The 24,732-nt window shown below is 35.1% G+C and overlaps 2 protein-coding genes across 3 annotated transcripts; one reads left to right on the forward strand and one right to left on the reverse strand.

Moving 5' to 3' along the window:
* The first annotated feature begins 123 nt into the window (after positions 1-123).
* LOC110453615 (26S proteasome non-ATPase regulatory subunit 7-like) lies at positions 124-5,881 on the forward strand. Its single transcript, XM_021502632.1, has 5 exons — positions 124-396; positions 2,562-2,654; positions 3,152-3,330; positions 4,124-4,215; positions 4,858-5,881. Exons 1-5 carry the CDS (start codon positions 222-224, stop codon positions 5,330-5,332), a joined length of 1,014 nt encoding a protein of 337 aa, XP_021358307.1. The 5' UTR covers positions 124-221; the 3' UTR covers positions 5,333-5,881.
* On the reverse strand, positions 5,466-18,863 carry LOC110453614. Of its 2 annotated transcripts, XM_021502630.1 has the most exons (13): positions 18,526-18,863; positions 18,089-18,254; positions 16,942-17,097; positions 15,714-15,852; positions 15,327-15,429; positions 15,064-15,159; positions 14,580-14,670; positions 14,105-14,182; positions 13,312-13,403; positions 11,712-11,811; positions 10,710-10,778; positions 9,565-9,659; positions 5,466-8,186 (listed from the first exon to the last, which is right to left on the reverse strand). In XM_021502630.1, the coding sequence occupies exons 1-13, from the start codon at positions 18,690-18,692 to the stop codon at positions 7,811-7,813; spliced, it is 1,728 nt and encodes a 575-aa protein (XP_021358305.1). In that variant the 5' UTR covers positions 18,693-18,863; the 3' UTR covers positions 5,466-7,810. The 2 variants fall into 2 exon arrangements, with proteins under 2 accessions (XP_021358305.1, XP_021358306.1); XM_021502631.1 differs by lacking the exon at positions 18,526-18,863 and having other exon boundaries at positions 16,942-17,111; positions 18,089-18,150.
* Positions 18,864-24,732: the final 5,869 nt, after the last annotated feature.

A 24,732-nucleotide genomic window follows, 5' to 3' on the forward strand; every position in this document is an offset into this window, starting at 1 on the left:
AATGTAATACAAGTTTATATTAATTGAGATTCAAATTAATCTAGCAATGTTTGATAAAGATAACATGCTTTAAAACGATACATAAAGTGTATTAATTTTTCTTACTTCCGGGAAAAACGCCGGAAGCACGCCTCACGCCATTGTCGGAAAGTTGAAGAGTCATCGACAGCAAATTGTAACTCGCCGGTTACATACGAAAGAAGATAATTGTAGCAACCATAATGCCGCCTACAGACCCATCGAAGATATCCAAGGTGGTTGTCCACCCGTTGGTCCTTCTAAGCGTGGTGGACCACTTTAATCGGATGGGGAAAGTTGGAAATGTGAAACGAGTTGTTGGTGTTCTTCTTGGCTCAAATAGACAAGGAGTTCTTGACGTTTCAAATAGTTTTGCAGGTATAACTCAATAACTGTGAAATACTCAGTATGTATATTCGTTGAGTGTTTGCATTGAAAATGTATATTCCCTATTCTTCCCGAAATAGAAAGCTTTCTCTTTTAAATAACGGCAATTAACCTAAAAGGTAATTGATAACACAAAATAGAATGGTTTTCAGTCACTGATTCTGGCACACACACTGCACAAACAACATAAAATAAATAGTAAAAAGGTACAAAGAAGAACCGCATGCTACATCAACAGCTCATACCGCAACACATAAATCCAGTTACAGACTAGTCTAAATTATTCCGACGTTTTATCGACTTTTTTTTGGTCACCCTTAAAAGCGTCTTCAACCGACAACAAGCGTCGCCAGGTAAAATCTTTAAAAATACTGAATAAAGTAAGCGACATCAGATGATATGTTGTTAATATGACTATAATACACCTCCGTACCAAATTTCAATTTGATAAAATGACCTGAGTTAACGATGAATTGAATTTTTACGATCGCGGCGTGGCAAATGTGTGTATTAGCATGTAAAGTGACCATTTAAATTAGGTTTAGTCTTCATTTAAAACTATAAGTACTTAAGGATTTTTTTTAAACACCAACATTAAATCGATCAGTCACACGACCATATAACGGACCCTGAGTTGAACCACGTCTTTAGGGTCTGGTTACATGCTCGTTCAAGAGTGTGGCTGAGAGTTCTACAATAAAATCTGGTCTAACTGTGTTCACTTATGCGAAGCCCTACCCTACGTACACATATGTGACACGGCGTATAGCTTTGTAAAGTCGTAAAATAATATTCACGATAACTCAATCATTTTTCTACAAATCTACCTGAAGTTGGGTATTCCAAAGTTGGGGTGGTTAATTTATGGGAGTAAACTACGATTATGAGTATACTAATGTACTCGCTTAAAGATTTTTTTTGGCCAGTAACATCCATCTTTTGACAATTTCTAGTCGCCCAAGGTTTTGGTCGCCTTTGGCGACCAGGCGACCGACTGTGTCCAGCGCTGTAAAGGTGTATCATAGTTATATGAATAACACATCTTCTGATGTCGCGTACTTAATCAATAATTTTAGAGATATAGTTTGAAGACGCTTCACAATCTGTCGAGTTCTATTCACACACGTGTGCCAAGCCGTCGATTATAGTAATCAAAATCATAATTATAAAATGTTGGGAAATACTGCTCGTAATGATCTTTAAAACATGTTATTGATACCATCCAGTGCATAAAGAATAGATCTTTCGATCCAGTTGCAACATGTGTGTGAAAGTGACGATTTGTTTTTAAAATATCAGTTTGAAGAGCGACCCTGGCGCGGGTCACTTATTTTCCGCATGTTATAGAGGGCAGACTGATATAAAAAAAAAGTTGATAAAAAACATCAGAATAATTCGGACAAGTTACAGACATGCTACACAATCTACTATGGCCTGTCCTCCATACACGGAATCATAAGGATGCACCTCATACTGACTTGAGTAAAAGCAGTACTGTAGTTATCAAGCTGAGTATACGGATATGACCTTAGCTACAGATACACCTAGCGATACATGCAAACACTCCTTTACCTATACCATAAACAATTTAATCTACTCCCCAATACTACTATCCAAAACAGGGACATAAATTGTGGGGATTGGAAACTTGAAAACAGTTAAGACTTGTTCACTGAAATGTGAAGTCATCAGAGTCCCTTCTTGACAGCTGTAGCTACAAATGCCCTGTTCAGGTTGCCCCTGGCTGCACAATAGCCTCCATTTATTAGCAAGGACCAGCATTATCTTGCTGACTAGTGAAAAGTGAAGCTAGTTTTTGAAACAACTATATAACATAATTTAGACATAAATATTTGCCAAAACATGCAATTTGAAAGATAACTTTAGGCCAAAACTTTGAGAGAATAAGGTACAGTAAAACTCCACTTCCTCAAACTCTGTTTACTCGAATACCCCTCATTAGTCAAACAGTTTGTTTGGTTCCGACCAAGTTCGTACATATTCTTTGTAAAGTAACGTCATCATCACGACTAGTAATATCAATTCTATACATTAATCTCTGTGGTAAATCCAAAGTTCAGTTGCCTTGCTGGTTGTTATTCCAATTTCTATATCATTGTGATAGCTATTACTACTTATGCTATGTGTCTTTACAGTACCATTTGATGAAGATGACAAGGACAAAAGTGTGTGGTTCCTGGATCATGACTACTTGGAGAGCATGTATGGCATGTTCAAGAAGGTCAATGGTAAAATAATTTGGTGGAAGTGTTATTTTCAGCAGTGACTATTTACATGTTATCTTTTTGTCATATTTAGCATTAGCAATCTTGGTTAACTGCAAAATCAAAACTAGAATTGCTTGAGAATTTTATATCTGGGCAAATCCTCAAAATTGAGATCATCAAGTGCTTGGTCAGACATATTAAATAAAAATTGAAGTAAACAATACACATAATGATATATGTATGTAATGATATGACACATAGTCCATATTCCCATAATGACTGATTCACCAGTAGCATTGCCAATTTGTGATTTATATAGTAAATGTAATTTCTAATTGATTAAATGTTAATACAATGTATGTTATATCTTATGGTGTGAACCAGAACAAAATAATAAACAAATGTAATAAAATTGTAGTTGTGAAATTACATTGGTGGGAAAAGAATTGTATTGTTCAACACATCGATTATACTATTAAAGTTGTCAAAATGAACATGTAGCTGATTTATAATTCTAGCACGAGAAAAGGTTGTTGGATGGTACCATACTGGCCCAAAACTTGACCAGAACGATGTTGCTATCAATGAGCTGATCAGGAGATACTGCCCAAACTCGGTTCTCGTCGTAATTGATGCAAAGCCAAAAGACCTCGGCCTGCCAACAGAGGCTTACATATCTGTGGAGGAGGTTCATGATGTAAGTTGCGTTACGTTGTAAAGTTGACATCACAAGTTAACCATTCTTTTTTCGTTACAAAAGGAAATTAATTTTCTACATTGAGACCTCAAGACCCTCCCCCCAGTACACAAAATAAAATATTCACAATTCAGATAGAGCTGTAAGCCAAAAATACGTTTTAAATCCTCAATCCTGGATGTGTTGTTACATCACTGATAAACAGTCAAACCTGTCTGTAATAATAACTCTTTGCCCAGACTACACATATATATTCAAGATCTCTTGAGTTTACCAATTAGTGTGAACAGAGAAATTTAATAAGCGCTCACAAAGTGATGTGATGTATGTTACTGTAGTGTAAATTCACAGGTACTTTCAGATAGTTTTGTTTTTGCCCCTCTATGAGTACAGGATGTTAAGGATTTTTTTCTTACATTGACCTCTGACCTTTACCTGAACATTTTGATTTTTATAAAATTTTCATTGTTTTTGTTTACTATGATTCTACAGCCAACTGTTTCTTTCTAATTGAGAACAATACTGTGGGGAGTTAAGAAAATGTTTGATTTTACAAACCAATAGTGTAACTGTCAGTGTGACTGGATGGGGTGTACATGGATCTTTCAAAGCACTTGCATGATCAATAAGAACATTTGTTTTTTCATATAAGTTGTATCTTTCAAAATTAGTATACCCTCGAGGGTATAGGAATCTGCCAATATATGTATAAGTCCTTGACAATGTCAGTAGCGCTACAGAACACTTCTCCTCTGATTACCCTGAAACTTTATTTTAAACATTATCATTGTAGGATGGTACCCCAACATCCAAGACATTTGATCATGTGCCAAGTGAGATTGGAGCTGAGGAGGCAGAGGAGGTTGGAGTGGAACATCTGCTCAGGTAATTTGACAGTTGTCTAACTCTTATTGACTAAATAATCAAATATATTATCTGTTCTTACCCATTGTGTGTAATACGTTTCATCAAATGTCTCTATTAAGCTTTTATTTTTGCTTAGAAAATTCATAAAACAGTTTTACTTTGGATGTAATGTATCCTTTTATTTCTCCCCCCTACATATTTGAGGGTGTACCTCATCCCTATTCCCGCTGGGATTTGGGTTAAATTTTCTTTTTGATAAAAAAAAATCTTCCTTTCTTCATTCAATACTTTTCCTTTTTGTTCATACCGTAAAAACCCATGTAATTTGCGCACCTGTGTAATTTGCGCAGGTACTTTTTGAGGCTGAAAATCGGGGGGGGAAAAGCTTCTACTCAAATATTTTGCGTACCCAAAAAATCTGGGGGGAAAACGATGTTCATGCTCCGAAAATCGATCCCTGAATATATTTTTTTTAATTATATTCTTATGATATGGGTAGTTATTATTACCATACACATCAAAAAATATATAGAAAGTCATGTTTAAAGTTTTCAAGCAAAGGAAAGTGAAAGATCGTCAAATACCTTAGAAAAATACTGCTATTAGACAAAAAAAATACTGCTCTACCCAACGTTGAACATGGATAATTGTTTATTACAGGGATATAAAAGACACGACTGTAGGCTCTTTGTCTCAGAGGATCACTAACCAGTTGATGGGTCTGAAGGGTTTACATTCCCACATCACAGACATTAACAATTACCTACAGAAAGTTACATCACAACAGTTACCAGTAAACCATCAGATCATCTACCAGCTTCAGGATGTATTCAACCTCCTCCCAGATATCAATCTCCAAGACTTTGTTAAATCAGTGTATGTGAAAACCAATGATCAGATGTTGGTAGTGTATCTGGCCTCGCTCATTAGGTCTGTAATAGCCTTACACAATCTCATAGGCAACAAGTTACAGAACCGAGAAGCCGAGAAAAGTGAGGTGAAGGACTTAAGTAAAGAAAAGAAAGAGAAGGAGAAAAAGGAAAAAGAGGAAAAGGAAAAAGACTCTGATAAGAAAGATTCAGATAAGAGCAAAACGGAAGATAAGAAAGACACCAAGAGTAAAAGTGGAAAGTGAAAGTAGAAGTAAATTGTAGGCAAACGAGTGATAGTGCTATTTCATCATTAAAAGTGCTCATTACTATGATGAAAGTCACGGTTAGGCTACACATGTGTGTTGGCCAGATATTACAGACTTCAGTCTTCTTGTGTTTCAGGTAATGTTAAAAGTCTGCTCTTAACATGTGAAATGACCGTTTCTCAGATGTGTAGCCATCCTGCAAATGGTTGTTGGAGAATTTGTTGTTTTCTCAGAACAGTGATAGACGGTTTTGGAGTATTACATTGTTCTAATCTGAATATTGATAAAGAGAGAATACAGTTTTATTTAAATCTTTGCTGGAGACTCGTAGTAGTAAGCAGGAATTGAAACACATGACAGATATTAGGTGGATACAAAATCTTGGTTAAGCAGGTTAATATACTAATGTGATTCTTGTGTGGTCATATTGACCCAGATATTGTGCAGCTTGTCAGAAGCACATACACAATATCATTCATAATGATTGTATTATATATATTTCTGTTAATGATTAACTTCATTGAAATAAATCTGACATTGTATATTTGATTGATTTTGGTGTTTTTTAAGTACACACAAATGATCTTGTAAAAATTAATGGGGTGGAAAATAAGAATATTGTTTTGCAAAATCTGAAACTTTACATGTTTAGTTTGTGAACCTGAGAATGTGTTACTCATAAATTCTAGATTTTAATATTAATGCTTCATAACAGATAACAAACACATCACATAAATTTCAGAAGATTTATTAAAGTTTTCAGACCAAGAATTGCCTACTGTCTGTCGCTGACCTTTTTGAGTAAAAGACAAGAGCTGAAAAGCTGTCTTGATGAATTAAATTTAAACCTGCAGGCGATGGAACCGCTATTAAACAAACTGTTTGTGTAACATGAAAAAATGGGGGTAAGATCAAGGTAATATCTGTGATATGAAATAGGCCAATACTTGAATGTATGACTGGCCCAATGACTGATTGGTGCAGCAACTGAGTATTCTCCACAACGTGGACTTATTACCACATTCTAGGTAGGCATGTTGCCAATGCTGTCACTTGGTGGAGCCAGCATGCTGGCAACATTACCCGAGCTGTATGACCAAATGGGGGAGAAATAGCATTTCATTGGTAATTTGAAATGACACTGTAATAGACAACTGTACATCATGTCCATAAAATGCAATGTGGCCCCATTCATCTCTTCAAATTGTACATAAAATACCCTGAAAAGGACAGGAATAGTCAGTGGCAACCTAAACATCTATGAAGGAGATATTAAGATCCATGTCCCTCGTTTGATACTGTATACCACGAAAGTTGAACTTTTGCCCCCGGTAATGCGGGCAAATTTATCAGTACAGCAAATGTAAGTAAAAAACCTAATAAAAACACAGTAATCAAATGTGAAGGGTAAACTAAGCACCAAGAGAATAGGAATTTCAATGGCATAGGGTGAAAGTTCCCTGGTATACAGTATGAGAATGATAGAAGAATTGGCTGGAAAGGTACAGAGCTTGGTGGACAGACTGACCCTCACTGTAATGCAAACCAAGCTCAATATAATAGATACAAACAAGTATGTTTAGAGTAGATATAGTAAGCTAAATATGTCGCTGGCTGTGGTATCATTCATGATGATTCAATTATATATATAAAACAATAATGAAGCTGGCAAGGTATTCTCATTGTTTAAAATTCATCTCTAGGGCATGTAGAGATTAGTAGATCATTCTTCCCTTGGGACAGATAAATTAACTACATAATTTGTATTCAACATTTACCAAGCTACATGTATTTAATATACATTATTTTGTACAGTTCAATTAGAATGTAGTAAAAAATATATATCATGTGATGATAAAACATTGTTTTTGGGGTGAAACAATTCTAGTACAATGTAGATAGATATAATTTGTAAAAGGGAACTGGAAAATACAAACAACATATATAACGTTTGAAGAATCAAGATACATATTAAAGACAAATGGTAAATGAGGTAATATAATTGCAAAATGAAACTAGTGCCATCTATACAAAGGGACATAACTTTTGCAAAGCCTTGAGCATGCCATTTGAATTATGTTCGAAGTAAGGTTAAGTCACCCCCATACCATACTTAAATAAATACTATGAGTATCAAGTCAGCTGTTCTAAATAAATAATTCTAGACTATTAGTACTGCATTGATTTGTTTCAACCCTCGGAGGAGAAAAGTAATATTTACATCAAAGGTATCATAACAGGCCATTACGATAAGAAAATAAATAAGAAAATAAAACCCCAATGAAAATTACCTGTTTCTTCCTGTTATACAGTATTGAGATTTACATAAAAAGTAGATAAGATGGACGTAAAATGATTGAGTATGTTTGTGGTTAACCACCATTCTATCCCAGGTATGGTATAAGAAATCATTCGATGTAAGACACATTAAACCTGTTTAGTTATATAACTGTAAAACCCTACAAACAACCAACATCAATGAGGGGTGTCATCACATTTGTTTAGTTGTGTAGCTGCCATTTGATCTGTAATGTCGGATTGTGTCTCGTCCTGTAATAGAGAAAATCGGTTCCTAGTTTGAGAAGTTCCATCACTATTGTCATCATTTAAATTGCTACACATCTGAGTAAGTTCTGGATCATTACTCTCTGGACCAGTTATAATAGCTGCTCCTCCTTCTGATGAATTTTCATCACTGTGTGTGTCTCTCTTTAGATTGCCATTTGTTTCGTGATGTTCAGTGTTATCACTTCCTGAATTAGTAGAGTTATCTCCCACTCCTCCAGCTATTTCTTTCTTCTTTACAGCAGAATAATCATCGCATTCGTGTGTACTTTGAAGAAATGATGTCCTAGAAGTAACAAAACAATTACTTAAATCAATTTGCTGGTAAAAAATCACAGCTGACAAATATATTATCATATAAATATAAACCCTTTCACCACTGTAGACCATAATGGATTCATCCAGATCTATGCATAGTAGAGTCTACTAAGTTACAAAGGGGTGAAATTTGATTCAACACCATTGAAAATCAAAACTCCTTCAAATGCCAAATATATTTACTGCTGTTACACTGTACGCAGTATTATAATTATCATTTATGCTTATAATTAAAAACGACATCAAAACTGCTGTGAAGGTGTACTAGGCTGTTTTTAACACTGCTGGAGTATACCCCAGTAATATGAATTGTATTTCTGTAACAAATATGTGGAAAATAATAATATTGTAGTACAATATTTTTCTATTCCATCTTTGCGTATTGCAGAGTTGCATTGTTTGTAAGAGTAATGTCAACAATTTTTAAGAAAACGACGTAATTTTCTCACACAAACCAATGACGTAACAATCAATACCTGCTCACAAGAGAAGATAACTCTGCAATATGCAAAGACGGAATACAGTGTTATGGCTTAAATATAATAGCATTCTATACACAATGTGCATTTAAAGGGGCTGGTCGGGGGGAAAAAATACAAAATAAATGGGTCTAAATGCATTAGCTGGCTTTCTAAAAGTTATACTACAGCAATATAATGGTCGAGTTCTGCTTGCATTGTCCAGTTTTGACCACTGAAATCTCGGGGAAGCCCCACGTAAATTCAGCGCGGATCTATTTATATATGTCACGTGGTTGTTTCGAAAGTGAGGCAGTGAAGATAACAACAACAACATGCCGTCATGTGCCATGTCGGACTCAGCTAGCGGACAAGACAGCAATACTACATGTAAATAATTGTTTTCAAAGGTCATGTATGATGCAAGTGTAGTATTCCTACCTATACGTTGTTGTTATATATAACGGTATTGATACGTCGTGCCTGTCATAACTTTTGCATGCATCTTTTTCTTTCTCCGCAATGTTTACATTTAGCCTTGATGACGCGCGTGCGGTAAAATTACATCACTGATCTGGGTCAATTGAGAGTTTTAGACTGTCAGGTGACGATTTAGGATTTCTTTAATATAATTGTATTTTTTACTCTTAGGGAGTGAATTTCAGCAAAATTTGAATCGGTATATTTCATAAGAAGGTATTTTAAACATGTGTATGACATTTTAGCAAACATGACATTTTTTTCCCCGACTAGCCCCTTTAAAGTGTAATTACAATGGCTAAAATAGAGTACTACAATAGTAATCTATACACAGTGAAATTTCCATTGCTTACCTGGTAAGTGCATTAAAAAAAAATATAATTATAATGGCTAAAAGACAAAGATTACCATAAAACAGGGAATTTGTCAGCGATCTCATCCATCTTGATAGAACCTTCTTCATATTGATTCAATGTCCATCGTAGGAATTTTTTCCCAAGACACTGTCAAAAATAATCAAATTTGATAATTATAACTTAAGATATGATCAACATTTGTGTGTTTATTATGTTGGAATACATATTAACAAGGATGAGAAATGTAGCTTTAAGATATAAGGAAGGCTGCTTAGCCAAGTTAAGTATATCTATTCTACCACATGAAAATGTAATTGAATATACATCATGTATATACACATACCGATATATACTTTGTGTTTACTACAGTGCCTATAAGACAACGTAATAATGATACAATGTACTGGATCTAGAACCGATGGTCATGTTGAGCAAGCTTAATGTGGATGTAAAAATATTCAGACACATATATGCTTGCATGTCCCAGACTAATAAAAATCTTTTACCTGTAACTGAGCGAGATCGGGTTATCTCATTCGAGGGTTAAGATTCTGTAACAAAATCCCAACCGAGGCGTTAGTCGAGGTTGGGATGTTACAGAATCTTAGCCTGCTCAGTTACAGGTAAATGATTTTTTTTCTCTCACCTTTTAGTTCTAAAAGTACTATTCAATTTTGCTAAAAACTACGAGTATCCCGCCTTGGGCCTCAAATGATAATGACCTCTTCACTATTAAAGCTACACTTTACGCTTTTGCGTAAAATGTAGTCCGTCCTTACATAGATTACAATGTTCTTCACAGTGTAGATTATATTGTATCTACAACATCAAATATCTAACAACATCAAAACTACACATATAACGACAAAACAAAACATTTATAATGCAAAGTGCCAATTTCAAGCAGTTAACGCTTGGATGAATACATCGCAGTGTAAAAATTCCGCGAAAATGTCTCGTAAAGGTACAAGACAGATCGGATGAGATAGACAAATCTAGCATGGGGTATAACGTGGGATAGCTCTGTCTGAGGTGTGAGAAAAATTGTGTACGGCTCGCGTGTTAACATTTACATTACATTACAGAAGGTCTTGGCTTTACATTCATGTATTAATCTTATGTTTGAAAAATGATAAGAAATCCTAATTCATGAATGAGCTAATTCGTAACATCACTATAAGATGTGATTCTATTTACCTTCCAGAAGTTGACGGTGTCATCATCTAGGGCTAACCATTTCTGTATCTCATTGATTCTCCCCTCTGTCTGTAACACACAAACTCAACTTTATAGAAATGGTATCTTCAAACTTTCATTAACTTGGTCAACCAAATATTCAGCTTAAACAACGATGTCATAAGACAGAACATTGACAAAGTAGAAAATAGTTAAATGTAGCAAAGCAGTAACCTTCTTTTGATTCACATGGCTTTGTTAATTATGCCTCCCCTTCGAAAGAAGGGAGACATATTGTATTAGTACTGGTTCTTCTTCTGGCTCTTCTTTTTCTTCTTCTTCTTCTGGTTCTTCTAATCGCAACTTGTCCGGGCCATAACTTTTAAACCGTCAAAGATATCTTGATGAAACTTTAGGTATGCATGCATCACCCACAGAATGTGTGCAGTGCACTGAAATTATGTTACTGTGACCTTCACCTCAAAGTCAAAGAAGTGCACATTTTCAGTAAATTCTTGTCTGGCCCGTAAATTTCAAACCATTAAAGATATCTTAATCAAACAGATTGCTTCTTGATGATTATGGGGGATATATCGCCACAAGACGGGGCCCTTACTGACCTGTCAGTGTTCTAGTTTCACCTACGTTGACCAAACTTGCTAAAGTTTTAATGTATCTTGGGTAAGTAGGAGTGTCGAATTCTAAATTCGGGTCTCGTGCCCCTCTATATAAAGCGATATGGCTCTTTGTTATTTTTTTATACCAGAGTTTTTCTATTGGCTAATAAGGAGAGACATGTTTTTGTTCACAAAAACAAAATTCTAGTTTGATATGATATGTGCTAGGTTTTGGTGATGGAAGAAAACCAGAGCACCCAGAGAAAAAACAGAAGTACCTGGCAATTGACCTACATAGGGATTATTTAAATGACATCATATTAAAAATATGGTTATAAATCACAAACAAGGAAGAAAGACAGCTGGTTGACCTGAATTGATGATTTATAAAGTTGACTGCTCCTACCTTTTTCAGTACTCTGTTGATAGTGAACTGCTCCCTGTATTTGGTAAGTGATATGCAGGCAGCCCGTAATTTCTCCCTGATTGCTCGGCACATGATATACCTAGGAAAAAACAGACAATCTATTACTTTAGAAAACTTGGTTCCTTATACATTGAAAATATTTATAATACTGACCATGTATACACAACCAGAATTCACTGATGTGACAAAAATTGTTAATTTTGTTTGAATTTAAGGATGTGCACTTCTGGGAAGTCAAAAAATTCCTGTATTCAACTTTTTTTCTTATGCATTTTATGAAAAAGTAGTTAATGGCATGGTAGTGTCACCCTGGTAAAATAATAGCCGCTTCCTACTGACTCGGCTAGGGAGAATTTCTCTTCAGCTCACTTGGTAAAGCGTAAGACTAGTGAACCAAGGTCCCAGGTTTCGAATCCTAGCAGAGGCATTGAAAAAAATAATTACCTTTGTTACATTTGCGCCCACATAGGGACTTGGGAGATATGACAAAAATACTCGGCGATACTTGCAAAGGAATTGCTATGACCCCAGGAAAACTTGGGAGGAGTTCTTTCCTGGAAGGGGAGTATGTCATCCTAGTAACTTCCTAACGACTCGGCTAAGGTTAATTTCTCTTTAGCTCTTTTGGTAGAGAGTAAGACTAGTAAGCCGAGATCCCAGGTTCGACTCCTAGCAGAGGCATTGAAAAATAATGACCTCTATTACAGAAGAAAATGCAATAAAGAATTATTATGTCCCTGTGTTCGTTTTTATACTATGATCAATCAAAGATACTAATTTAACATAAATATGTGATTTTCAGTGATTTTTTTTGTTTTGACCATTTGCAGAACAAATTCATACCATATCTTCCAATTGAGTCATCAGATGTTTGCAGAATTGATAAAAACAGTTTTTATTTTAAATTGCTGAAGTTACATTGAACCTATTCTTCTAACTCAGAAAAGTTATTTATGCTACCCTAACTCCTTATTTTTTAATGAAACAATCCTTCTGCTTTTAAAGTTTTTTTAATATTTAATGGATCAAAAAGAAACATATTTCTCTTTATAAAACAGTCACAAATATTGTGGGGGTCTGTGTGTTTCTTTTTTGTCCAATAACTATTTGCACAGGATATATCATTAACAAAAATTGCTTGGATAATTAAATGAATCATAAAAACAATGTTTATTACTGAAAGACATATTAATACATGTACAACAATCTAGTACGGGACCCATATTCATGAAACCGTTCTCATGTGCTCAAGCATGGATTTTGTACTCAAGCCTCATATCTTGTTCTTTCTAATTAGAAATTAATAAAAAAAAACATTTTGTCAATGATTTGGAAATCATTCGAAGAGTCTAACAGCAAAATGCTGATTTCAATGTTAACATTTGACTATTGGATTGTTTGGTATGATTCAAGCCAGTTACAAGAATACTGTTTTGAGCACAGAATCCATGCTTGAGTATGAGAATAGTTTCATGAATACAGGCCCTGGACCAGCTATATGTCATTGTACTAGGAGGATAAGTTATAAAGTAACATCAGATAAATAGTTAAAGCTAATTCTAACAATGTATAACCTTACCACACCGTTTTCTTCTTCAGCAGTCCCATGACCACTCCCTGGCTGTCGAGGAAGTACAATACTTCTCCCTCAAACTGGTATCCTCCTCGTATCTAAACAATGAAAAATTCACTTTTATCAGGCAATAACTACACGTGGATAGATAGTGAAACCTCAAGGCTCACAATACCCCACCCCCTGCTTGAACTACATGTATGTATTTAGTTTTAAAAAAAAGTTGTTCAAAATTAAAGCCGCAAGACCGATTCTGTTAAATTATAATTTTAATCACAGCGATTCGGATGGTGATTGGACCGACAATGATGATGCTGGATCTTTTTAAGGCAAGTCCAGGAAATATATATTTATTGAACTTTCATGACAAGGATTCTCACAATAAAACCCTGATTTTGGTCACAGTGACATTGATTTATGTTGCCAATATTTGGACTTGTGCTAGAAATATGGCCGCTACAGTGATGACAAGACATACAACATTGAAATTTTACTTTTTCTTTTAGAATCAGCAACCTTGACCTTTGACTAATTACACCCTTATAGGACAAACATAACAGTAAATGTTCGGTACAGAAGTATAGCAGCTAGTGAGATGATAAGGAGTGTTATAGTAAAGTTCTGTTTTCAATTACATCACAGTGACCTGTCCAATTGATGACAATATTCAGAATTGTCTGAGTGATTTCCACTAAAAATACGAAAGTTAAAGTACAGCAAAAAGTTCCCGATATACAGTTATACCAGGTGTTAACTGTTTATGAAGCTTAACAGATGTTGATGATGATCCCTTCTTTACCTCTTTCATCCTTTTGTCAAGGTTTGGTATGGCCACTCTGTCATACTTGACCGTCTTTAGACCTAAAGCTCGCGCTATCTGTAAGAAAACACATCAAATATATACTGGTGAAGATAAGGAAACAAATGTGACATGTCAATTCCGATTTCTAAAGGGAGAAGTTCTGAAGGTTGTTACCAAAAGTATAGCTATCCGCTTTAAACCAACAACTTTTTAAAGTTTGGTGAATGTCAAATTAGAAACATGAAAGTAATATACACAAACCATTGGCCTTATTAGGAATACACCTTGAATGACCTAGACTTTTTTATGGAATGACAAAACAAATATCTTCCCAAGTGCAACAATCTCATGAAGTTTGGTGCAGATGGGGTTCAAATTATATACGTTATAGAGCAGAAATAAACTAGATGACAGGCAGACAGGAGGATCTGAAAGCAATATCATACAATGTGGAGGAGCCATATATTCTTACCTCTATGCTAATGTGGGGAGGAACAGCGGCCACATCCTCTCCGGAAGGGTCAAGGTCACAGCGTGTCCAGGTGATGAAGTGTAACTCCGGACTGAAATGATAACGTTCTACAGCTCTCAAATACATAAATGTGAAGTTAGGATAATTTTCATGAGATCAAAAGGATTTAACAACAAATAGTGATAAATGATTATTTCTTACAGAGTGCAAATTTTGCATAAAAGAATTTACAAACATTACGGATAACGGCATTTATTCCAACAATTTCCTCATAAGTGAGTTTAAATAGTCATATTTTGCCTTCATGGTTCTGCCCTTGACATTATTTGTTGTCTAAATAATAAATTATTTCATAAATTGTATAAACAGTTTAACTAAAACACAATGGAAACTCTTAAAAGAATACCAAGAAAATCTCAGATAAAAACTGCTTCACTTTTTCAAATTATCTCCCTTTGACCAGTCTATACAGCTCTCTACTTACCCAGGCAGGTGAGAAAGATCTTCCACATGTTGATGGTCAGGTGCAAGGATTTCAAACACACCTGTGTATTGACTTATAACCAGGAACTTCAACAATCTGCACGGATACAAAATCATACATACAGTTGGATGTGTTTGCAAGTCTCATTTAGGCATTTTTGGTAGAAATATAAGAAATACATATATTCATTTTTTAAATTATCATTTTTTTGCAATGTTCAAGATAAAATAAGGCAGCAGATAGAGCATTAATGGCTAATTTACCTTTCCTTTTCCTCTGATTTCATCTTATCTATGGAATCCATGATCGTGGCACACACCTCTCTGGCGATACGGAAGCGAGGCTCCACATATTTTGTTATGTCCTCTTCAATAAAAATACAGTATATGAGTTTTTTGTACAAGAAACAATAAACACGTAACAAAACAGTGATATCAGCATCAACTGACGCCACAACATTACTGTTTATCCAAAGAGAAAGTACAAATCAGATTAATTTTTGTTGTACTTTATTAATCCATTAAGATCTTAAATTTAATTCTTTTTCATAAAAAATACCCACCTTTAAACCTGATGGTCCCAAATGACCATTGTAAAAAAGTACATGAACGAAACAGCTTTTTTCCTGATTCACAGTCAGTAATTTTTACCTTTTCTCCTGAACAACATGTGAACATTTTTGGAGCCTCCACACAACACATACTCTCCACCAATCAAACGACAGCTCAAATGTGCTGCTTCTCCATTGGCTTTCCTTGTTGCTATGACAACAGATGCATCATCTAGAGACTAATATGACAAAACATCAATATTAACAAATTAATAAGGAATACATTTACTCATTTATTACAGGGGAAGCAGGGACATGAATCAGACTTTGTTTAACTTTGTGTCTTTTTTTTTTGTGCAATGCCATCATCAAAAATAAAAATATTTCCTTCTTACAATTTAACTTCCATTAAAATCTCAATATCACTGAGACTATAAAATTTCTCTTAGAATAAAATACCAAGAAGACGATATAAAATATCAATGTCAAATTCAATCACCGTAAATAATCTTATAAGCATCCTTGCCACCTGACAATTGGGGAAATTAGAATATTTGTAGAACCTTCAAAAATTCTCAAACAACATCCTGATAAATAATGGTGAAGGGATGAGAATCTTCGACACGAAAATAAAAGAATAAAGTCAAATACAGTATGGCAATAGAGAAATAAATCTGTCTGAGATTTAACAAATGGGACATATATTCATCAGAGGATAAAGGAACAATGGGTTCAATAAAGTTAATTTACAAGTCAGTATACAAGTAAAATACAAAATAATTCAATCTCAGTGATTAGCATCAATTTAAAAATACATGTGATGATATGGAAACATCAAAATTCATGTGTTCAGAAATAAAGTCAAAGTTTGTGAGGTACTTTTGTCAGAAAATGATCTGTCATATTTCTGCAGGGAGAGGTGAAGAACATACCTTCGTGAAGTACTTTTGTCAGAAAAGGATCTGTTATATTTCTGCCGGGAGGGGTGTAGAACATACCTTCGTGAAGTACTTTTGTCAGAAAAGGGTCTGTCATATTTCTGCAGGGAGAGGTGTAGAACATACCTCTGTGAAGTACTTTTGTCAGAAAAGGATCTGTTATATTTCTGCGGGGAGAGGTGTAGAACATACCTTCGTGAAGTACTTTTGTCAGAAAAGGGTCTGTCATATTTCTGCGGGGAGGGATGTAGAACATACCTTTGTGAAGTACTTTTGTCAGAAAAGGGTCTGTCATATTTCTGCGGGGAGGGGTGTAGAACATACCTTCGTGAAGTACTTTTGTCAGAAAAGGGTCAGTCATATTTCTGCGGGGAGGGGTGTAGAACATACCTTTGTGAAGTACTTTTGCCAGACAAAGGTGTCGCCGCTCTCTCGATCATCATCATCCCCAAGACCCCCTGTAAACTTCTTCATCGCCTGGAGAACACATGAAACTCCAGTCTCTTCTCCTGACGTCAAGTTAAGAAAACAGTTACCCCTTGCTACCTGCAAATGTCAGCCTGTTAATGAGCATAGTCAGTAGGGTCTGATAAAGGCAATGCATATAAACCTTCGAGATCATAAAAAATAGCAGAATATTGAAGTTGTATATGAAGACCTTTAAAGTAAAATTTGTGTATAAAACCTGGAAGATTTATAGATCTGTTTATTAAGGACCTAACACATTATAAACGATGTGTATACAGACCTGATAGATAGTCAAACTTGTACCGTATATAAGATCCTGGTAGATTGATAAACCCCTTTATAAAGACCATGTAGATAGATAAACTTGTGTATTAAGACCAAGCCGATTGTTTAACCTGTGTATTTAGACCATTAACCTGTGTATTAAGGACCTAACACATTATAAACTATGTGTATACAGACCTGATAGTCAAACTTGTACCATATATAAAATCATGGTAGATTGATAAACCCCTTGTAGATAGATAAACCTGTGTATTAAGACCAAGACGATTGTTTAACCTGTGTACTTAGACCATTAACTTGTGTATTAAGACCTAGCAGATTGTTTAACCTGTGTATTAAGACCTAGCAAATTATCAATTTATACCTGTGTATTAAGACCCAGCAGACTATTAAATCAGTGTGTATTAAGACCTAGCAGATTGTTAAACATGTTTAGATATAGTGGAGGTATTTTCTTAATATTCTGTCGCATACATTAATGGATCAACTTTAAGTTACTTTTACTTAACGTTTTATTAAGAAAAGTAAACCCTCGTACCCTGTTGACGGTTTTACACTGTGATACCCCAAGATATTTATAAAAAAAAAAATTTACAAACAACCATGTTACCTTTGATTGCCTATTGAGGCCAGTTTGAAAACTTTGTCCCTGGCGAGGACATGATTAGTTAGACCACGGAATTACGTAGATTGTTTTCTGCCAGGGACATGATTAGTTAGACCACGGAATTACGTAGATTGTTTTTAAGTGCTTACACATATGTACTTTAGTCTGGTTAAATACCTTGCGCCTAATTAGGTCGTTGTTATCGTATACCACATCATCCGGCCCTCTCGAGAATACTTTGATATCCACCAATTCGCCCTCAAAACCTTCGGGCAGCACGCCCACAGGGACACTGGCCCGCACACACCTAAGTTTGGACTCATGTCTTGCCCAAAACAACCACCTAGCAAAAATAAGTCAAACATGTACACTTCGTTTGTAATAAATATATTCAAATAAAAGTGGTGATAGATATATTCTTTTAATCTATCCATGATACGTTTCTGTGGGAAGTCTTGCCGTTCTGATTGGCGATTATAGGTCTACTGAATAAGAAATAAGGGAGGAACTTTGATCAGGTCGAGACTACTTTACAGGGCTCAGCAATACCTAGAGTTACTTCCCTTCTACTAGTCATATCCAATACAATCTATATAATAAAGCTATGCACATACTTTTCAGCTTGTTCGTGTTCCCTTTTCTTTTGTTTTAATGTCGATCTTTCAAATAGCAATTTCAGGAACGCATCGGTCTCTTTGTAACACGGATTTCCTTCCAACTTGCCCAAAAAATACTGTTGGAGATGATCGTGGTCTCCCATGCCAGGGACAGCAACTGCCATCTCCACTTCTCTTGTACAACTGCACACTTCCAGTGACCACAAAGTTACATATTACTTCAAGTGGTGAAATCCCTGATTGCACAAAAATAATACGAAGTCTAACATGCAGCTAAAGAGGAAGACGAAACCATGATTAGGCCAATGTGTGTAGGCTATGCAATACCGGAAGTGGGCGTGGTTTCTGTTAAACGTAAATAGTTACACATGTGCGAGTATTTGCCCTGTCTTGTCTCTACTTCCTGGATACCGTAAACAAAGCTGTATCTTAAGATTTATGGTGATCAGTTATACCACAAATACCAATATAACCGAATCTGAGATAAAGCTAGCTATTATGGATTTATTTTAACTTCACTACACAAATAGACACGCCATCCAATAGCTCTGCTCGTTTATGAGACATTGGAACAGTCCAAATGTTTAGACCGATATTTATTTGGTAATAATCTAATTAATATGTAACGAACATCATAATTAATATGTTGTATGATGTCTATGGCACATAACTCCTTGATCAAAGTATCATTGGAAACACTGTTCATGAAGAACGGGTGTTCACAAATATACAGGCTAGATATGTTTGTGTGAGAAATCATCCAAGAATTTCTGTTATTCGATCAGATCAATTATTGACCTTACTCATGCTTTGTCGGTGTTACCGGTTCACGTATTTACTATGCAATCGCTGCACATGTTTGTATCTGTCTACATGTATGTGCAAGCACGCGTCAAATACATGGATACCATACATGCATCGCTAGCTACCGATCACTCTTACATGCAATGTCGATGTTCCCTTGTATATTTCATAATGACATAACAGTGTGATTGTGGTTTGTGTTATCCTGTTAATAAAACATCGTCAATGATGTACCTAGCTGTTACCTTCGGTATTACGTTATGAAGAGTATAACCTGTATCACTATCTATATACCTAAACTTGACACCTAATTGATTATTACATATCGTACCAATTAAGTGTTTAACGTGTCAGAGCTCTGTATTACTAGCTACCTAGCTTTTTATCTCGTCTCTTACATAAAATCTCAGGTGTAAATAACTTAAATATCTTAAGCTGTATATATATTAATCGTTAACACGCGTGCATTCATTGATACGTATTTTTAGATTCCTATTGACGTAAAAATTTATAAATATACATGTAAATGTATAAAGGTAACTACATGTATATATATATATATATATATATATATAGGGTAGGAGGATGAATGGATCTGGTCAGTTGACAAGTAAATGCAAACAAGGAGAAATGTGCAAGACAGTGATACAAAGTGCAAATGGTTTCCCTGATTAATTAATTTCGATTAAAAGACAGTCACCGCTGTTGGTTGTGTACTTGCTTGTTATATGTTATGCTCCAAGGTAACGTAAACACCGAACTACACATGTCACTGTCAAAACAAAGAATGAGCAAAATCGATTTCCGAATAGAGTATTGTGGGGAGTTAATAAATAAAACATGAAACGGATCGTTTTCGATGTAATCAGTGTATGTTATGTGATACTGTTTTATTTTCTTATCAGTAAACATGCTAAAATACCGTCACGAAGCATACACTGTTGATAAAATGAAACATAGCGAAACTGCATTATTATTATCAGAATTGATGACACTCGATGAAAGCACTCTCTGATTTCCAATCCTGTAATGAATCAGTTGATGAGGTCGACATTGCGTGTTTTTTGTTGTTGTTTTTTAAGCGTGCTGATGGTCGACATCTGCTGCTCTCCATCCTGATACGAGCGGTAGCTGATGATGAGTGTTACTGTTGCGTGGCTACCGATCTGTTGGCCATAACAATATATTACAACGAGTTACCACAGTCGTGCTTTTATGAAGCATCGCTATCAGGAAGTGTTTCTGAAGGTTAGCATCTTACAAAAAAGTGAGACCTTTAGGAGAGGTCAAAAGCTATCGATATCTAAAGCACAAGTAGAAACATTACCGTATAATGTACGTGTAATATATGTTGTGATGATAATACTCTCATTTGTTTGTTCTTAATTTGTCTCCAACAAAAAATAAATCGTCTGAACTCACATCAGTTTGTGAAATTCGTATGGAAATGGACAGAAGGACTTTATGCGTGATATTGGGTCTCCTGAGGATTATAATGTCTTCTGAACTGAGGAAGGAGGGCTTGCAACGTGCCTTAGTTTCATGATAATTCTTATATAAAATTCATATTCAAAATTTTATTTGCACATTTGTAACTACGAAGCAGTTTGAAGGCAAAATAGAAAAACACAGTGAAATATATACAGACATGTAGAAAGATCGCAAAGTGATTGCTTATATTTCTAATATACATTAACATGAACAAAATTAACATACCTTCAAATAGAAAATTTTATTTAAACATTTTTAGCTGCAAAGTCCATACCTTATACTGTCAGCAAGCCCACTCTCCTCAGTTCTAGAGACTGTTTAATGAAAAAGCAAGAGTCCAGTATAAATTGGGAGTTGTTTGTAGATAATATTGAGGTCAAATAATTGGTATCTAAAGTAACATCATTGTGATTAGGAATGCATTTTTGGAAGTATTCTTTTCTGGCAGATTCATTTAGGGAACAGTGAAAAAAGAAGTGTACTTCATTTTCTAACACACCACATTTTTACATAGTCTCTGGTCTCTTGGTATACTTTTGAGACGCCCCATGGCTAGCTCCAGCTTGTGTTCACTTAAACGAAATTAAGTAAATATTTTCCTTAAACTACTACTGTTAATATTAAGGTTTTTCATAGGGACATACGCCATCTTTAAGTCTTTATACATGAATAATTTATTACTCTCGTTTAATTTTTTTAGTTTATTTAAGAATCTTATCTCATGTTTCTTTTTTATATTTTGCTTGGTTTAAATATTAAGTCGGTAATTACTGTATAATGCGTCAGGATCCTGTATAATGTGATGTAAATCATTGTCTAATGTCATATCATTAACATAACTAAACCAGGTATATGTTTTATTTAATAGATAAGGGTTTAAATTGTCAGAATCTTGTAGTATTCTACTTTAAAAATAGCCACATGCTTGAGTGTTTATAAGGGTCTCAATAGGATAATGTCCCAGCTCTGCTCTAGTTCTTTTGTTCACATTGTTTAGATGAAAATTGCAATAAAGTCGAATTGAAATGTATGATAAGTGCCACATCACATCATTACTTTACATACAACATCAGTAAGTACAGCATGCATCATTATTCCATGTCCTTCACGATACGCTGTGGTCAGGATATACCGTTGTTAAACAGTGCAGAGTCCCATAGCGATACCATATATAGTAAACAACTAAAGAGCTACAATGTAAAGCATTTGCAGGGGTGGGGTTAGGGGGCGTGTCAACATGTGCTTGAAGTTCAGCTTAAATTGTTATTTAGTTTAGAGAGATAATACATATACTACATGTTGTTCTGTGTATCGCGTGACAAAGTAACATTAATAAAATGTTGAATTACAGAGAAATGCTGAATAGGAACCATGTCGTGGCATGTGTACACATGCAAAGTGATCGGTATCATCCTATACAAAATATATCACAAGCACACACATGCACTTTAATGTCCGGCCACAGCATTCCTTTTCCAAGAAATATTAATCTATAAGCAGTCGTTATCTTAGAGACACTAAAGCTGTATAGCACATGATCCTAAATGTACACGCTGCTGTTTTCTCTCCCTGACAACAAAATAGCAAGTGCCGATTCACACATTACCTGTGTGTGTACACAAGTGGTGCTGTAGTGAAGACTGAACTCCTGTGTGTAATAGTCGTGTCTTTACAGGAACGTGCTACCGGACAATTAAGATTGGGAGACGATCAATACATTACTACAGTCAGTCAACGGTGTTACTGTTCCCCTATAAACCACCTAATACAGACCACTTCTGTTTTCTAATTGTCACACTGCCAGATTTCCAATTTTCCTGATGGATAATGCTATATATTTATTTTCAGACCCACTGAATCATATAAATATTAATTTAACAAAATATCCATACCTTATGTCAAATGTCTACCGTTCATGTTGCAGTCATACTGCTCTTTCAGAATGAGATTATAAAGATGAGTTCCAAGTGCCAATATCTAGCATTATTTTATCCTTTGAAATAAAGAAAATCGTTTTTGCTTTTTCAGTATCAAAATAGTATATATTAATATCATTAAAATCAATTTGAATGCAGAAATTTCAGAATGATAAATGTAATATTTGTTGTGTGTACTTGATGTAATTAGACACATGTAGTTGTACATTGTTAGTAACTGTCGTGGCTAGCACAGGGCTGTTTAGTGTGCTATGGTTGTCCAGACTCTGGATTCTGTTTCCACTTAAAGAAATTGCACGGCCCAGTACACCAGAATGGATTTTACTGGTAATTGTGATATTATCGCATTTTCACTGTAGCTTTGTCAATTATTAATTAGATCACGGTCAACCCAAAACAAGATGAAGAGCAAGATATTGATACTAAAAATACAGAAATAGACTTGTCGGTCTATACTGTCCAATGTTTAACTTAGCTGTCGTAGTTAACTGTCACTGTAGCCCCAAGATATAGTTTGTACACAAGTAAACACATGGGGACCTCCATCACATTAGACTTTAATCAGTCGATCCCTCATTTACTAATAAACTTTGAAATGTTTGACCCCTCCTTCACCTATGAACGAATTACTGTTAGATGCATAGTGCTGAAGGCAATACATATTACTACCTGTCCTCAAGTTTACCTTTGTTTGTGAAATATGAACACCGCTTTACCCCTGGCCATGAAGGTGTGCAACAACAGTTTGTAGCCTGATGCTCAATGTGTATTATAGTTGAAGTTCTATTACAATATCACTATCAGTAGCCATTCAGAAGCATTTGATTACATATTGTGGTCATGAAAGTAGAAAACAGCGTCTGAAGTACAAAACATTTCAATCTCTAAAATGGTAATTTAATACTAAATATTTATGTCTTTTAATTATGCTGACTTCCAAAAATTTCAATACACGGCTTTAATCACAAATCATCAAGCGTGAATATCTGATATGATTACAACATTGATGGGTGGGGGGTAACCCTGTCTCCATAGTAAAAAGCTTTGGATTAAATGTTATATTAGTTTTTTATCCTAGATATGTAAATGCATAAAAAAAAATTGAACCATCCAAATGGCAAGTGTTTTCGGAGGAAACAGATCAAAAATAGTTAAGTCTAAGAAAGCTACATACAATGTTAGAACGGAGAACCTAATGGCAAGGCATCATTATCATACTCATTAAAACTTTCTTCTGTCCAGGAGCTGGAGAAACAGGAAATTCTATACTAAGTGAACCAACAATACTGACAAGTCATGTTCCTCAGGTTTAGATTTTCATTATTAAATGAAACATTTCTATTCACTCAGAGGGCTGTCTATCTGATAATGTAGCTGCCTCCAGTATGCTACACTATTCCCCAGTAGGACTTATCAGAGACACAGGAAGCCGAGAATCAATTCAGATAATTCAGACAATATTATTAAGACATTTTAGGGGTTCAGATAGAAAACAAAAGACTATCCTGATGGTGGCATTTCTAAACCAAGTTGATTTACACCACCAAAACATTTATCAATACTCTGTAGACATCAGGTCGGATCAAAATCTGTATCCTGTACTGTAGTTCATTCGTTCAGATTATATTATACTTGGTCTGATACTTCTGTTTCAGTAACAGTCTTCACCATTGGGTTACAAAAGTGATCATCTGTGTATGACGATGAAATTCAATTTCAATAATAATTTTTGTTCAAAAATTCTCAATCAAATGTACCATTATTTTGTGAAACAGATGATGAATCACTCATATATGTCTATGATGAATCGCTCATATATGTCTATGATGAATGAATTATTTTTAATGGTATAGCTACCATCTAGATCTGATTGACCAGAATAGACTGCTATCTGTTTTGAACATGTTTAGTTTAGGAATTTTAGGGTCTACAAGATAATGTTTTCTTGTAGATTTGTAGCCGTACATCATAT

This window comes from Mizuhopecten yessoensis, unplaced genomic scaffold, assembly GCF_002113885.1.
Source record: "Mizuhopecten yessoensis strain PY_sf001 unplaced genomic scaffold, ASM211388v2 scaffold7473, whole genome shotgun sequence".
Lineage (NCBI taxonomy): Eukaryota > Metazoa > Mollusca > Bivalvia > Pectinida > Pectinidae > Mizuhopecten > Mizuhopecten yessoensis.